Source organism: Humulus lupulus, chromosome 8 (genome assembly GCF_963169125.1).
Source record: "Humulus lupulus chromosome 8, drHumLupu1.1, whole genome shotgun sequence".
Lineage (NCBI taxonomy): Eukaryota > Viridiplantae > Streptophyta > Magnoliopsida > Rosales > Cannabaceae > Humulus > Humulus lupulus.
Genome location: NC_084800.1, coordinates 79149048 through 79164527, shown reverse-complemented (window position 1 = coordinate 79164527; position 15480 = coordinate 79149048). Strand labels below are relative to the sequence as shown.

The 15480-nt window shown below is 35.7% G+C and overlaps 1 protein-coding gene across 2 annotated transcripts; it reads right to left on the bottom strand.

Annotated features, from left to right (window-relative positions):
- Nucleotides 1–5987: 5987 nt before the first annotated feature.
- Nucleotides 5988–9824, bottom strand: LOC133797903 (uncharacterized). Of its 2 annotated transcripts, none has more exons than XM_062236002.1 (5): nt 9612–9824; nt 7651–7882; nt 7045–7132; nt 6869–6935; nt 5988–6290 (listed from the first exon to the last, which is right to left on the bottom strand). In XM_062236002.1, the coding sequence occupies exons 2-5, from the start codon at nt 7781–7783 to the stop codon at nt 6237–6239; spliced, it is 342 nt and encodes a 113-aa protein (XP_062091986.1). In that variant the 5' UTR covers nt 7784–7882; nt 9612–9824; the 3' UTR covers nt 5988–6236. The 2 variants fall into 2 exon arrangements, with proteins under 2 accessions (XP_062091986.1, XP_062091987.1); XM_062236003.1 differs by lacking the exon at nt 9612–9824 and adding an exon at nt 8154–8172.
- Between the last annotated feature and the right edge of the window lie 5656 nt (nt 9825–15480).

The window sequence follows — 15480 nt, the reverse complement described above, 5'->3', positions numbered from 1 at the left end:
TGTAGGTGCCAAAGCCAAACAGAATATGGAAGACTTGCATCGACTTCACAGACCTCAACAAGGCATGCCCGAAGGATGGTTTCCCTCTGCCCTGAATTGACCAGATGGTGATCAATGCCTTGTGACCAGCACTCAACGTGGTAAGGCCATCCTTGACTAATAAGTCAATGTCTTACGACCAGCACTCAATGTGCTAAGGTTGTCCTTGACTAATAAGCCAATGCCTTACGACCAGCACTCATTGTGCTAAGGTCGTCCTTGACTAATAAGTCAATGCTAGGGCCCAACCCTAGGATATGGGACTAATAAGTCACCCTGGAGCCCATTGCCCTATCCTCTTTATAACCAGCCTTAGAGCTGGTCCAGCATACATGGCGTTGAGTTTTCCCCGTCCAATAGGTCGGTCAAGCGTATGATGCGCTCCTGGTTAAGCATAACCATATCGACCATCGCTCAACGCACTATTGCCTCCCTTGACCGATAAATCAAGCATTTCTCAATAAGATAATTCAAACATGCATGTATCATATGTCAAATATCCAAATATAAAGCATTCAACATGCTTAATCAATAATCACAAGCATAATAATAATCATGCACATTCTCAGGTGTTCATGCCCTATTCTTTTTGTTCAACAATTTGGGCCAAGCCCTAATCGCATGTACACATATTGGGTGCAATTTTCTTACCTTTAGTCCAAGCACAAGTTACCAATAAATGACCCTCAAGCACGATCCCGATTCCGAGCCCCTAGCGATAACATAGTCACAACCATAATATAGAATCCCATCAATAATGAGCGAATAAAGGCTTCCGGACCGAGTCCTAGCCTCTGGGACATCGAACTCTACTAAACCAGGTAGTAGGATCGATCCCGAGCCCTTAGGTTTGAATTCCCGTCACTAAAAACCCATTTTGGCCAAAGCTTCCCAGGCATGCCGCGACTTGCCCTAAAGGGCCGCAGCATGCCCCCCAGACAGAAAGCCCCATGTCAGGAAAATCCAGACACGGGCCACGGCACGCTTCCCAGGCAGAACAGCCTTAGTGCCCTGGGTTCACACGGGCCGCAGCGTCCAAGAACAGGACCGCGGCAAAAACCCGTGAACCCAGAAATCCATATTTTTCCTGAGCCAAAACCTTACCAAAATCATCCCAATCAATTCCCAAAACCATAATTCAAACCCCAAACATTAACAACACATTAACACCATCAAAAACCAAGTTTAACTTCAATCAAAACCTCCCCCAAATCTCTAATCCAAGACCTTGAGCTTCAAAGCTCCAGAACACCCAAAACCAAAACAGAAACACAATCAAAACAGAGATTGAAGCTCACCTCAACTGTGATTATGTCCTCCTATCTGGAACTAATCAAGCTTCAAAAGCAAGCCTTCAATCCAAGCTTAAGTTTCCATTAATTCCTCAAAAATCAAACAAAGTTAGGGAGAGGGGGAAGAGAGAGAGAGGAAGAAAGGGCTGCTCTATTTTGATAACCTCTATTTGAGGTTTCCTTCAACCAAGGGAAAGTGACTAAGTCACTAATTTGGCTCAAAATGACACATATGCCCCTAGAGTCAAAAGACTCTCCCTTTGTCATTTGTCGCATACCCCGTTACTCACAATCAACGCCTCATAATTCCCGTCACTTCCAATATCCTCAAATAATTACCAAATAATTTCTCATTACCCGATCAATCCCGGTAATGTACTAAATACCCAAAATACCCATTAACTCTCCTCGAGTCAAGTATTGGTCTCGTTGTGACTTTCCCACTAGCTTGCTCCCTAGGATTACCTCGTGCTAAGTAACCCAAATATATCCACATAATAATGAGATCTCACACAGATATCACATATATGCCAAATATACCCATAATGGGTCAAATTACGAATATTGCCCTTTTAATCAGAAACGGGCCCACGTGCATATTTAATACACTTAAAAATGCATATCAAGCCATATTATAATATAACTCACATGATCATATAATAATACACATATATATCACCTATATGTGTAATTTCCATAAATTGTCATCCTAACCCCCTAATCAAGACCCTAAGCCTTATTAGGTAATTTGGGACATTACATCTCTCTTGTGGATGCGATGGAACTTTGATAATGTTCGACCTCGAAGAAAGAGCTCTCTAAGGTCTGGGCAGAAGGGATTTTGGAGGCAGGTTGTTTGGTTAGTTGATTCGATGTACCCTCCATGAATTTGAAGGAGAGTTCGCCTGGGGGAAATGCTACGGTGACCTTACACTCGGGGTCTAGTAGGATTGGTTGGACCTTAACATCTGGGTTGGGATACAGGAAAAATCGTAGTCTCCTTATTTTCCCTTCTTCAACCTCATTAATCTGACGTCGAAAGTGGGCTCGTATGTCTTCCCATTCAAGGCGCCCTTTGTCCTCCTGAATTAATAGTTGGTTTTGAGTGAACGGAGGTTCAACTCAAGGAGAAGGTGGGTGGTACGGGATTGCAAGCTCGTGCCCCCACAATTTCTCTGAATACTACATCATCTAACAAGAAAGAAAATGGTGAGGGTCGATTGCTTAGAAAATCAGAAAAAAAATCTTGATAACACGAGTTTGCAAGTTTGAAATAGCGAGATAGAATAAATCGAGCCTGAAGACTCGGAATAGCGAGACTGCTCAAATGTCATGATCGAGCTGTTATAAACTCAGAGCACCGAGAGTAGCTTCATACGAGAGTGGGACGGTTACTTCCAGAGAAATGGACAGTTACCAAAAAAGGAGATGTCATCGAGTTATGTGCATTAAACCCTAATTCAAAACCTTATTCCTTGCACTACACGAAACCTATAACCTAAAGAAGATGATATTTTTGTCAGATTTTAACCAAATTTTTTGCCTAAATAGATCTTTATTCGCAAAAAATCCTCACTCATACAAATCAAAACTCCATTTTACAAAGAAGATTTTCAAGAACATAGCAAGAGTTATAAGAGTTTTCTCATGCATGGAAACTAAGAAAAAAAAATGTGATATACAGAAAAAGCAAGGTTTAAGAACTTACACAAGGTTGATCCTTGGAATGTAGATATTGTAGATTGGAAGACCGAGAGCAAAAATGAGGCGATGGAACCGAGCGAACCATGGTTGCTTTGCTTATTTGGCTTGGAGAACATGCAAAGGATTGAGGGCTCTGGTTCGTGTTTTTCTCTTCTAAAGATTGAAAAGCAAGAGTGAAGGGGAAGAAGGTGAAGAAGAGGTTTAAATAGGCAAAAAAGTGGCATTCAAAGGGAAATATAAGCCCTTGATTCAGGTTAAAATGTAATCCAATGGACTATATTTGATCTCGAAAATTGGCAGCAAAAAAGGGGAATAGGAAAGGACGTGTGCAGAGAAAAGAGTACTTGAGTACTCTCAATATCTAATCCTGTATTGACACATGTCCACACTCGAGTGTGGTAGGTGGGCATGTTTCCCGAAAGTGAAGTTTAAGAGTTTCCTTCTCATGGGATTCGAACCAACACTTTTGAGGGGGCAAAATGTTACACCCAAATTTCGAGAATGAATAAACAACCTCGAAATGTAGGTTCATAAAATGTAAGCTCGAGGTTAGCAAGTATTGGCATTATACTTGTACAAATTGTCACGAAGTTTCAGAGCTACGTCATCGGCGCCCGAGCATGAGTTGTAGGCTCGAAGGTATTAGTCTCCTCCAACAGGTGAGTTCGACAACTGATCAAGCAAAGAGGTGGTGGTAACTGGAATGGTGAGCTCGAGGATACGTTGAGCAGAGTTCAAGCTCGAAGGCACGTTAAATATATATACGAAAAAACTGTTAGGAAATCCCTATTTCTTTGGGATTAGGTTAAGCCATGTATTGAATCCTTATTTTTATGGGATCTTTATTTAAATAAGAGATTTTTTTATGTAATAACAAAAAACTATTAAAAAATAATGTTTTTACTATAGCACAGGATTTATAACTTTTGTACGGAACAAAAGTTTTATTTACACAAATACGCTTTCTCCTTTGCAGGCGGCAAGACCATTCCTTCTCGGGCGACCCACGACAATTTCGACCTAAAACAACAACAAAACTACAGACGATTTCGATCCAAAACAACACCACTACTACAGCTGATCTCGATCTGAAAAGCAACAAAACAACAATAACCGATCTCGATCTGAAAACAACACCACAACTACAGCCTGATCTCGATCTAAAAAGTAGCAACGTTAAAACAGCATAGCTGCCGGCGATCTGGATTCGACAGCAACAACAACATAATCTACATGCAACAAACTGAAAACCACCATTCAATCTCAGCAAAATTGGTTGGACAAAAATGAGTAAGCAATCGAAACCCAAAAATAAAATAGCAAAAATGGGCTGGTAGTGAATAAGGAGCTTCTCTTTCGCTCATCACTTATGCCAAAGAACCTCAAATCGACAGAAAATCTCCATGGATGCCGGTAATCAAGCTTTGCAAAAGCAACAATACCTAAAACAACAGCAAGATGTTAAGGCAACAACCCAAAAAAAAAACATTCAAATCGAGTGAAACTTTGTTGATGGTCTAATTTATTCATCAAATTTTGTTGCTTTCTGGTTATATTTGAATATCTGAAAGGGAAAACACTAAATTGAAATTCTGGGTAGTATAATGAGAAGAAAGAGAGTATTTTTTAATTTCAGTTTAAAGCATTGTTGTTGTCGGGTTGTTGGCATATTGTGTTGACGTTGTTGTCAATGATCCTAGCATACAAGTTGTACAGATAATGCAAGATCAACACAAAATCAACATCAAGCCAACAACGGTCTCGAATGGTGATGGTGTTGTTGCTATGAAAATGTGAAGAAGAATAAATAATGAAAGAAAGAGATGGAGAGAGAATTGTTGGACCGGAGAAAAAAAATGTAGAATAATAACTTCTGAGCATCATTAAAGAAGAGAGAAATAATAATAAAGTACCCACAAGTTAAAGACTCATAAATTATTCACAACTTTTTCTAAAGCTTTTGTTTTTATTCCATTAAAAAGAATATAAATAACACTTTATATCTACTCCACTACTTAACTTGTATGGAGCCAAATGAAGGAAAATAAAGGATAAAATGAATAATAAAGTAGACGTGTACGTAGAAGAGAGAGAATGAAAATAATAAAAAAATGGAAGAAAATAGATAAAAACCTCATGAGAGCTGGCTAGTGTACACGATATTAGCCAAACTGTATTTTTGAAAAAATGAAACTAATGATTCCGCATAAAAGAAAACTAAAAACAGTAAAAATGTTTAATTCTCCGTGCAACAGGAAAAAAGAAAGAAAATGACTAATTTTGACATTTTGTGTAAAAATCTCTTTAAATAATGCATCTAAGTTGCATTATTATTATTATTATTTGAATTTATGTTGTAACTTCCTTTAACTTGTGGAATATATTCTTGTAACTAGGTATATAAATAGCCTATATTTAATCATTTGTAATTAGGCGCAATTGGACACCGTGAAACATTTTATGGAAATTGTTATTTCTTGAAACTTTAACGCAGACTATAATAAAAATGACGTATGTAGATTTTAACAGTTGAATTATGTTAAAAATATTTTTCAATTTTTTTTATATCTTTCTAATTATTAAATTGCTCTACATAATAATGTATAAAAAAATTAAATAATTATATATCGAAAGTGAGGACATGGCTATCGTCTAAGCTATTATCATACCCGGCAACTATTTCTCACCCTTGTCATTTTTCCCATCTGTAGAGTATTTTTCGCCTTATTCAAATCGAATGACCATAAATGCCACTAAGCATGATTTATATTGCCATCATTAACCAACACCCACTTCACATTCTAATTCTAAGTTATGTGCATTATTATTGGAAGCAAAATGGAGATGAACTCTGGCAAAAAAAAAAAAAAGAACAAAGAAGACTTGGCGTGTTAGCTTCCCCACATAATTTTATAATCACGATTAGAACTGCGTGGGATTGGGAATCATGGAAACTTGTAATGAATGTTTTTAAACTTGAAAGATCCAAAGAAAAGTAACATGATTATTTCAGTGGCAGTAAATTAGTGACAAATTCAATTAAGGTTTTCGTTACCTCATGAAGTCATGAGATAAATAAATAGAAGAATGATGTGAAAGAAGACTAATAAGGGTCCTAACTCCTAAGCTATTCAGCATTTCTCCACCTTTGTTTAACTACCATCACCCAGCCGTGTTACCATAACATCAGTCTCCATCTCACTAATCAAAAAGGCCTTCATCATGCCAAATATCTACTAAAAAATCCACCATCTCCTGCATAATCAGTTGTAACCAACCATAAGCAACTAAATTTTTATAACTGACAACCACTATCAAAACTCATGAGATTTCCAATACACTAGTTTTTGTTATTTCGATAAAGATTAATGCTACAAGACACCTTAACGTGTCAACACCACATGAGGTGACACTTCATGTGTGGTTGAATTTAAAATCAAACTCCATTTACAATAATTTAATAAGTAGAATTAGACATTATTAACCACACATAAAATATCATCTCATATGATTTTGGACACCGTAAGGTGTCTGCAACGCTAAAAGAAGACAATTCTCACGAGAAAATATATATTTTACTTAATATTCTATTTAAAAAAATTCTAATAATAATATTATGTTTTACAAACATTACCAAAATGAAAGTGATTTTAGTCAAACTTTTTTAAAAGAAAAAACCAGTTTACTCTTATTTTATCAAGTATTCAAGAACTAAAATAATATTTTCATTATAATCACACATAAAGACTCCATGTTGTAGTTGCAGAACTAAAAGGATGAGTAGAAGATTGCATGTAATATGGTATAATTTGCAAGGATACCGAGAAGCTTACAGGTAAAGGGATTGGCTCAGCAAAAGGTTCATGAGTTGAGAGTAAATCTTCATATCCGGTTGACCAGCTGCAAGAAATTATTTTTTGCATTATCTCCACATACTACATTAGTCAAAACAGATTTAGTAAAACATAACCAAAATATGTTTAAGCAAGAAATTTATCAATGAATGTACCTTATGATTGGATCCTTTGCCATTCTTTGTGCCTGCTGAGACTTATCTCCAACCCACTGTTTTCTATTCTCATTCCAAGCAATGGCAGCTGCATGATACATCAGCCAGATTATACTTTAGAGAATAATTTGAACCTGTGACTATTTATAAAGTATTACTTGGTTCTCTATCATTTCAAGAAAGATAAAGTCAGTATTAGGCTGTAGATGTGGTAAATATGGTGGTAGTCTTTGATTCATTGAACACAATTATTTGTGAAAATGGCTGATTGTTTATCAGCATAATTAAAAAGAGGAAAAAAGTAAAAGCCAACTGTGATTACGAAAATAAATCAAGTTTTATGTGCCGGGTCTAAATATATTCAGAAATGTAATGACAGTTTGATTCAATCCCTTCTCTTTGCTCGCATCTTCCCTTCCCTAGACTCTCCATTCATACATTTTTCTTAGCGATTCTAAGAAATCATAACCAATATTTCTACTGCAAGTTTTGTGTTTTAAGCTAGTAATGATGAGATTTTATAATCAAGTCAGCAAAAGTAATAAATATCTTGTGTTTTGGCATAGCTTCTCGGTTATAGGCAAAATTGTACCTAAGCATACTTACCATAATTGACAAAAACAGATGTCTTCATTTCCTTTTCTGCAGATTTTTTGTTGTTATTGGCTAGATTGGGGTGTTCCGAAGCTTGTTTTTCATTGGAAGGAGAGTTTCCAGCATTCACCTCCATTGTCTCCATAATGAATTACCATTCATTGCCTTCCACAGCGACACGATAAGTTAAAAAGTATGTCTTTTCAGATAGACCACCTAAAATTACTCCACCAGATATGGACACCTGATAAGATGAACCAGAAGAACGTGTTACAAAAAGAGCTAAACGGCCCTAGCTTGATAAAAGATACCGGAACTAACAAGGAGGACATTAATTATGATTTTGGAATAAATAACTAACTGCTTCTAATTGATACTTAAGTTGATTGAAAATGTTACTACTAGCTTAAACATATCTACAGAGTATAAGATCCACAAATCATGTTTGTGCATGCCACATAAATAATGAATCTTTACACGATCTCAAAATTAGGAAAGCATAATGGATAACATACTATTCATCCATTCTAAATCATCAAATACATTTAATAGAACCTGAGTTCTAGATTATTAAAGAATTTCCTTAGATTGCAGCCTCAACAGCAAGTGTTGCACTAGTGCTTCTAAGAGCATTAGTAAACACAACTTTTAAGAAACTTACTTTATGAGGAAATTTATCAAAAAAAGATGACTCCACTACTTACACAAAGAAAGCAAAAAGCATTAGTGGAATCTCCACCATCACACCTTTATCTAAAATTAATATTTAATAAATAACTAAAGATTTTCTTAGCTATTAAGTTGTTCACCAGAACCACTTCTTTTACTAACTTGTCTTCAATTACTACTCCACTTCCCAAATAAATTCAATATCTTAGTTTTGCTTAAGCAAGAGACTTAACCCAGCACAACAGTATTTCATACAAGTTTCAATGAAATTAATGTCTTTAGGCAAATTATTAGCTTCAAATTAAGATAACATTCCCGTTTAAACATCCAACATCTCAAAGTTCTCTGTCAAACATGTTACTGACTCACTTGTGAGATTGCAAAATAAACTTACATTTTCCAAAAGAAGAAAAGAAAAATTCCCCATTTTGCCCCTGATTAGAGAAAGTCCTCTTTCATATATTCATCTAATTATAGTTTTCTCAAGTTTCATAGTCTCCACAAATATAATTCTAAATTAGTTCAATCAGAACCAACCAAAGGTGCCAATGCATATTCCCAAGAAAACATTTTTTTATTCTTATTGTTTGCCAAGAATATAATTCTACAAAGCATAGCATGATACTATTCAGTTTTGCACATAGTAAGAATCAAAATGCATACTCTTCCTCTTCCATCTCATCGTGCCAAAAGGCCTAAAACAGTATCCACCTCAAAAACCCAGCAGAAATCTAAGGCCAAAGAGCCAAATTCAGTTTCAACAACACATCTTCGATTTTCACACATTAAGATCAACCCAAATCGACAAAATAGATTATCCAAAATTAAGTAAGCGTAGAGATCTCCTTTCACCCCACAGACTGAAACAAAGATCTTACTTTTAGTATACCAAGCTCCAAAATTTGACCCAGAAAAGCAGTCATTACAAGCGAAAAGTTTAAAATAATAAGATAAGGTCAAGAAGCCATCTCTTGGACCTAAGACCCAGAAAATTTGTCTTCTTTCAATTACCACCAAAATAACTCGTTAATCAACATTAGATTCATTTCACTGGTCTTTAACTTTCACACTAAAATCAACCAAAGAAACAAACACATCCCAGATCCACCAAAACGTAACAGAGCAAAAAAAAAAAAAAAACCAATGCATTTCACCACAAAAAAAAAAACCCAAAAATAAAGCAAACCCAATTGCCATTTTGAATCGAACTTCAAAAAAAAAATCAAAAGAAAGAAAAAAAAAACTCAGAAAGAGATAGATTCAACTTGAACCCAACACGCATGGAGCAGAAAAAAAGGTCGTACCTTGATGAAGATGCATGAGAAAAAGCATTAGGGTGTGAGAGATATCGATAGAAAAAGGTAGAATAATGAAATCTGGGTTCGGGAGCAATCGAATATGAGGAAGAATGCAATTAAAACGTCGTTATCTGGAGTTGGGTTTGATTTTCTTGGCCTTTGGTAGCTTCCTGTTTTTTCCTACACTTACTCATTCGAGTCACTCTGGTTTTCTGTCTTGCTGACGTGGATATGATTCGGAGTGGATAGACCATAGTTTTCTATGAACTAAATGACCTTTATACTCTCTACCAACCTCCATTAAATGCTTTCATTTAGGGTATTTTGGTAATTGTCTTTGTCGATTGGGCATAATAACTCTTCAACTGGGATATGGCATGGTATACACACTATATATGCATATGTCTATATAATATATTTTAATTATGAGAAATCATATTGTGGCTTATTTCACGTGCTTACTTTAGGGATGAAAACATGTCCGGTAACCCACGAGGGAGCTCCCCTGTTTATATGCCCGTTAACTATTTTAAGAGTAATGAAAAATAGTAATGTTATAATAGTAATGTTACAAGTACTCAAAATTTACACTTAAATATTTTATTTAGTAATGTAGTAATTTAGTTTAACCAATCATATTTATTAAAATTAAGATTCATTATTTTAAAAAGTAGTGACACATCAATATGTATAATATTTGAGTATATATTTTAGGTGTACATATCACATGCTTGAGTCCCTATTTTCGTTCACATTCATTCATATTCCTTGTCGGGGTGGGACACATAATTTCGTGGAGATCCATTTATTTAAAAAATAAAATAAATAAACAAACATAAATTATCTGAAATTAATATATATTACACTTATTAATCATTCAAAGTATTAAATATGTCCAAAATAAAATAATTTTTTTTAAAAAAAAGTTACTAATATACTATAAATCACACAAAGAAACATGTAAAATAAATAACAAATTAAATGGGGCCCCGTCGGAACGGGGAGTGATATTCCTGTCCTCGCCCGTTTAACATTCAAGGTTTGAAAATGACCCCGTCCTCTCCACATTCCCCGTTTGGGCGGGGAATCCCCACCCCATTAGGGGCAGGTCCTCGCGGAGCCCCGTCCCCGTGGGGAATGTGTCAATCCCTACCTTATTTATTTAATCTTAATAATAGATTGAATTTTTAAAATAGTAATTCACATTGAATATGGTTTTGTAGTGTTTAGATTGACATGCTTAATGTTTGTTGAAAGATTTTTGTAATGTCCCAAATTCTCTAATGTGGCTTAGTGCCTTGATTTGGGGGCCAGGAGGGTCATAATTGGTTTAATATGTGATTATATGCATGATTATGTGAGTTATATTATTATATGATGATATTTGCATGCATGTGGGCCCATATCTTATAAGAAGGGCATTTTCGTAATTTTGGCTCGTTGATGACATATTTGTATATTTATGTGCATGAATGTGACATATGGGTGAGACCAGACGATCCTAGGATGCAAGTTAGCGGTTTGGTCATAACGAGGTTAATTACGGGGCTCGGGGTGAGCCTAGGGGTAAATTAGTATTTAGTACATTAGCGGGAATGAGCGGGTAATAGGATATGATTGGATAATTATTTGAGGATATTGGGAGTAATGGGTATTGGAGGACGTTAATTATGATTAACGGGTAGGTGAAAAAAGACAATTTTTCCTTTGCTTAGCTTTGAAGGTTTTAGGTGGCCCTAGATAGACTTGTTTAAGCTCAGAGAAATTGTAGAAAGAACCAAGACAGCAAAAACAAAGTTGTTCTCTCATTTCTCTCGATCATCTCTCTCGCTCTTGGTTTGGTGTTTGAGGCAAGGTTAGGAGATTGAAGCTTAAGGTTTGAGGCTTGAGGGCTTAGAAGTGTGTTCAGCAACTGAAAGAGATTTAATTCATAACTGGGGTAAGGATTCTAAGCTTTAATTTTGAGTTTTACTCTGTTTTTAAGGTTATTTATAAGCTTGAGATTTTAATCTTAGGATCGAGTGTTTGATGGTTTTTTGAGTGATATAAAGTTTGGGTTTTGCTGTTAGATTGGTGGTTATGTTGTATTAATGTTTGGTTGAAATATTGGGATTTGTTTAATGAGTTTTGGCTGAGTTTGATTGAATAAAATGCAGGGGAGTTGGGTTTGCAGGGTCAAGTCGCGACTGAGTTCTTGGGGGCCGCGACTTGAGTGAACCCCAGGGCCTTCACTGGGCTCTATCTGGCAAGCGCGCTGCGACCCTCAAGGGCAAGCCGTGGCCCCCCTAACACCCAGACAGGGGGGGTGTCTGTCTGGGGGGCGCGTCGCAACCCTTGGGGGCAGGTCACGGCCCGCCTATCTCTTTTGGGTCAGGCATGGTTTTAGTTAGTCTTGAGCGCGGGTTTTCAAACCTTAAGGCTCGGGATAGAATCTACTAACCGTTTTAGCAGGATTTGAGGTCCCAGGGGATGGGATTTAGTCCATGAACCTTTTATTACTCATTTTATTGATAAGATTTCATATTTGGTTATGATTAGGTGATCGCTAAGGGTCTAAGGACAGGATCGTTCTTTATTTATTTTACGCTCAAGTCTGAGGTAAGAAAACTGCACCCAGTATGTGACATACATGATTATTAATGAGGCATGTTTAGTGCTCTATATATGGACATTGGTTGCATTGTAAATGTCTGGTAGCATTGCTTACTTATGAATGGCACTGACTTATTAGTCAGAAACGGCAATGGTGTTTAGTATTGGTCGTGAAGCGACAATAATACTGAGCGTTGGTCGTATGGAATTGACTTATGAGTCAAGAGCAACAATAACGTATGGAACGGGGGCCAAAATGATTAGATATAATCAACATGAGCATTAAATGCTTGACCAACCTATTGGTCGAAGAAAACTAAAGCGCTTGGCTAGTGTAAGGCTAGTTACTCAGAGCTAGGGCTAAAAGGCTCAGGTGACTTGATAGTCACATGGCTTAGGACGCAGGACCCCAGAAAGACTTAATAGTTATCTACTCAAGGCGCAGGACCCCAGGATGTCTCATTAGTCATCTTTTCTAGGCATGGGACCCTAGAAAGGCTTAATCGTCATCTATCCAGGGTGTAGGACCCAAGAATGACTTAATAGTGACCATCTGATTAGGGTTGCGAGCCCCAGAACGATTTCATGATCGTTATTATTATTTGTATACATGCAGAAATAAGTTTTTTTGCTGAGCCTTGGCTCACGGGTGCTATGTGGTGCAGGCAAATGGAAAGAAAAGCTTACCCAACCTTGATTGGAGAACTTAGGTGGCAACGTGTACATATGCGGCCGTTTGACCACCACAGCCAATGTGTTTATTAGGGGAACTAGGGTGTAACCCTATTTTTGCCGCTTAGGTCAGCGAATTGTAACTTTTGAATTGTAATTACCACTTTGTATTGTAAATAACTCTGTAAACACTTTATGGGATCCCATGCACAGTTTAACGTTTTTAATAAAATTATATCTATTCCTTTTGACCAAGATTTTAACTCTGGCCCATTAATAACATTTAGATGCACATTTATGGCCTAAAGACTCGTTTAACGAGTTAAGCTCTATTTAAAGTACACAATGTGACAGTCTTGGCTAACCAGGGTGTTACAATTTTGGTAACAATACAATAATATACAAAGCACTAGAGTAGAATTTGTTGGAAAATACACATCTCATATTGCTTATTTAAAGAAAGTTTAAATAGTCATAAATATATTGTGAAAATAAATAAGGAAAATAACTATAATAGTAATAGCTACAAAATAAAGTATATATAATATAAATAACACTTTTGTAGTCAAACTGAGTTTAGTAATTTTGTAGTCAAATCGAGTTTAGTGTAGATAAAATGGTCTATGAGCAACAACTAAGAGCTTCGACACCAGATGATATGAACTCAGAAGACCAAGGGGAAAATGTAAATAGAAGGAAGAGAGAATTTTGAAACTGAGAGAGATTTCAAATTTTGGTGTGTTGAACAATGAGGTGAAGTTCTCTATTTATACGCTTCAAAATGAATAGTGCATTTAATTGCAAAAATTTGCTTGATACTCAAGCTATAAAAATTGGGTAACTGTTTGTGAATCAAATAATTAATTGCAGTCAATTTTGGGTAACTACCCAAAAAATCAATTTCGGGTAAATACCCAAAATTAACATGTTCACTGAGCTTTATGGGCATGCATTCGTGAGCGCACACAAGTTATATAGGAATTTGCTCCATCCACGATGATTTGCACCCCTACGTGCACAAGATAGAGTCTTCTTACTTATCAACTTATTAAGCTAAGAATATGAAATTCTAAATACTCTTTTGAAAAGGTACTCAAATTTTCATGTGGGACTAACACAAATCCCACTATTTTTCCTTCTCATTTTGCCTATTTTAGGTAACAATTTCTCATTCACACCATAACAATTTTAAGCATATTAATACTTAATTTTTATATACTCACAGAGGAGAATACATATTTCTAAAGATATCTCACTAATAACAAAATGTGTCTCAATAAAAATCACGTCTCAAAATATTACTTTAAATAAATGTTATACATTATTTTTCCAACAGAATTTTGAACACTTAAATAAAACATGCGAGGACTCAAAGTAAAAATAAGAACATAGAGTTATAATAGTCTTGAAATTCTGTTTTTAATAATTACCAAATTAATTAAACCATGTGAATTAATTAAAGTGCGGAATGGTAATTAACTGTTTACACAGATTGCAGTTCTGTCGGGACAGACTCCGAACTTGTCACAATGAAAACTGAACACAATAAAAAGGCAATGCAAAACAATAAAGAACACAACGAATTTTTACAAGGTTCAGAAACCCTTTCTGATAACCTACTCCTTGGGGCCATGCCTAGAGAATAAAATCAATTAATAAAGAATCACAAGTACAAAATATTGACTTAAACAAAACAAGACTCCCTCTTGAAATTTGACGCAACTTTGTTGTACTTCTCTTCACTAATCTGATCTTGATTGAAACGCTCAACCACTTGAACTCCCTTCAATGGCCAACGAGTACTTGCATCCTCCCGACGCAAGGCTTGTAAAAATATTTTCCCGAAGACTATAAAAGTTGTGTTCAAATTACAATGTGTATTCACTCATGAGCGTGGTATAAACTCACCACAAAAAACTAAACACTCATATTCCTACAAGATCACGTGAATACTATGATCTTTAATACAAATACGGAACTCTCTCAAATATTACAATATACTCACAAATTATGCATCTAAGAGTTCACTTTTCTCACTGCCTTTAGAGCCCTATTTATAGAGTCATTTTTCGTGCTCATAAAGGCTGAGAAAGAATCTCCTAATAAATGCAAGAATAATTGAAGATATTCTTGATTGATGAAGAAATGCCTTTTTTAGAAGATGTTGATCCGACAGATACGATTTTGGTGGGGACAGCTCAGACCTGTGTCGGATAAAAAACATGCTCAAAATAGAAAGAACAATTAATGACATTAAAGATTCAGTTTCCTGAATTTTAATTCTTGAGCTGCACGAAAATATAATGTCAAATATTCCAGTAAGGATTTTGAGTAAGTACTGAATATTTGCAAGATATTATTTCCCTTTAAAATCAAATAAAGTTAAATAAGGAATGTAAATATTCCACAAATCACAAGAAATGAAAAGTTTAATTCTGAAAAACACAATAAAGAGAAACAAACAATTGATATTTTAAATGAAAAAATATTTCTATAAAATATGACAATTTTAGGATTTACAAGTCTAAATTATAATTAACCTTTTTTTCTTCCACTTTTTGGTTCACCTATTTATAGGAAAATAGGTAATTGTTACAAGATTTGTTGATTA

Coding starts and splice junctions, on each gene's coding strand:
- LOC133797903 (XM_062236002.1), bottom strand. CDS start 7,783: ATGGAGACAATGGAGGTGAATGCTGGAAACTCTCCTTCCAATGAAAAA. Junction 6,936..7,044: donor GCAAAGGATCCAATCATAAG/GTACATTCATTG, acceptor AATTTCTTGCAG/CTGGTCAACCGGATATGAAG. Junction 6,291..6,868: donor CTGAGCCAATCCCTTTACCT/GTAAGCTTCTCG, acceptor CTGATTATGCAG/GAGATGGTGGATTTTTTAGT.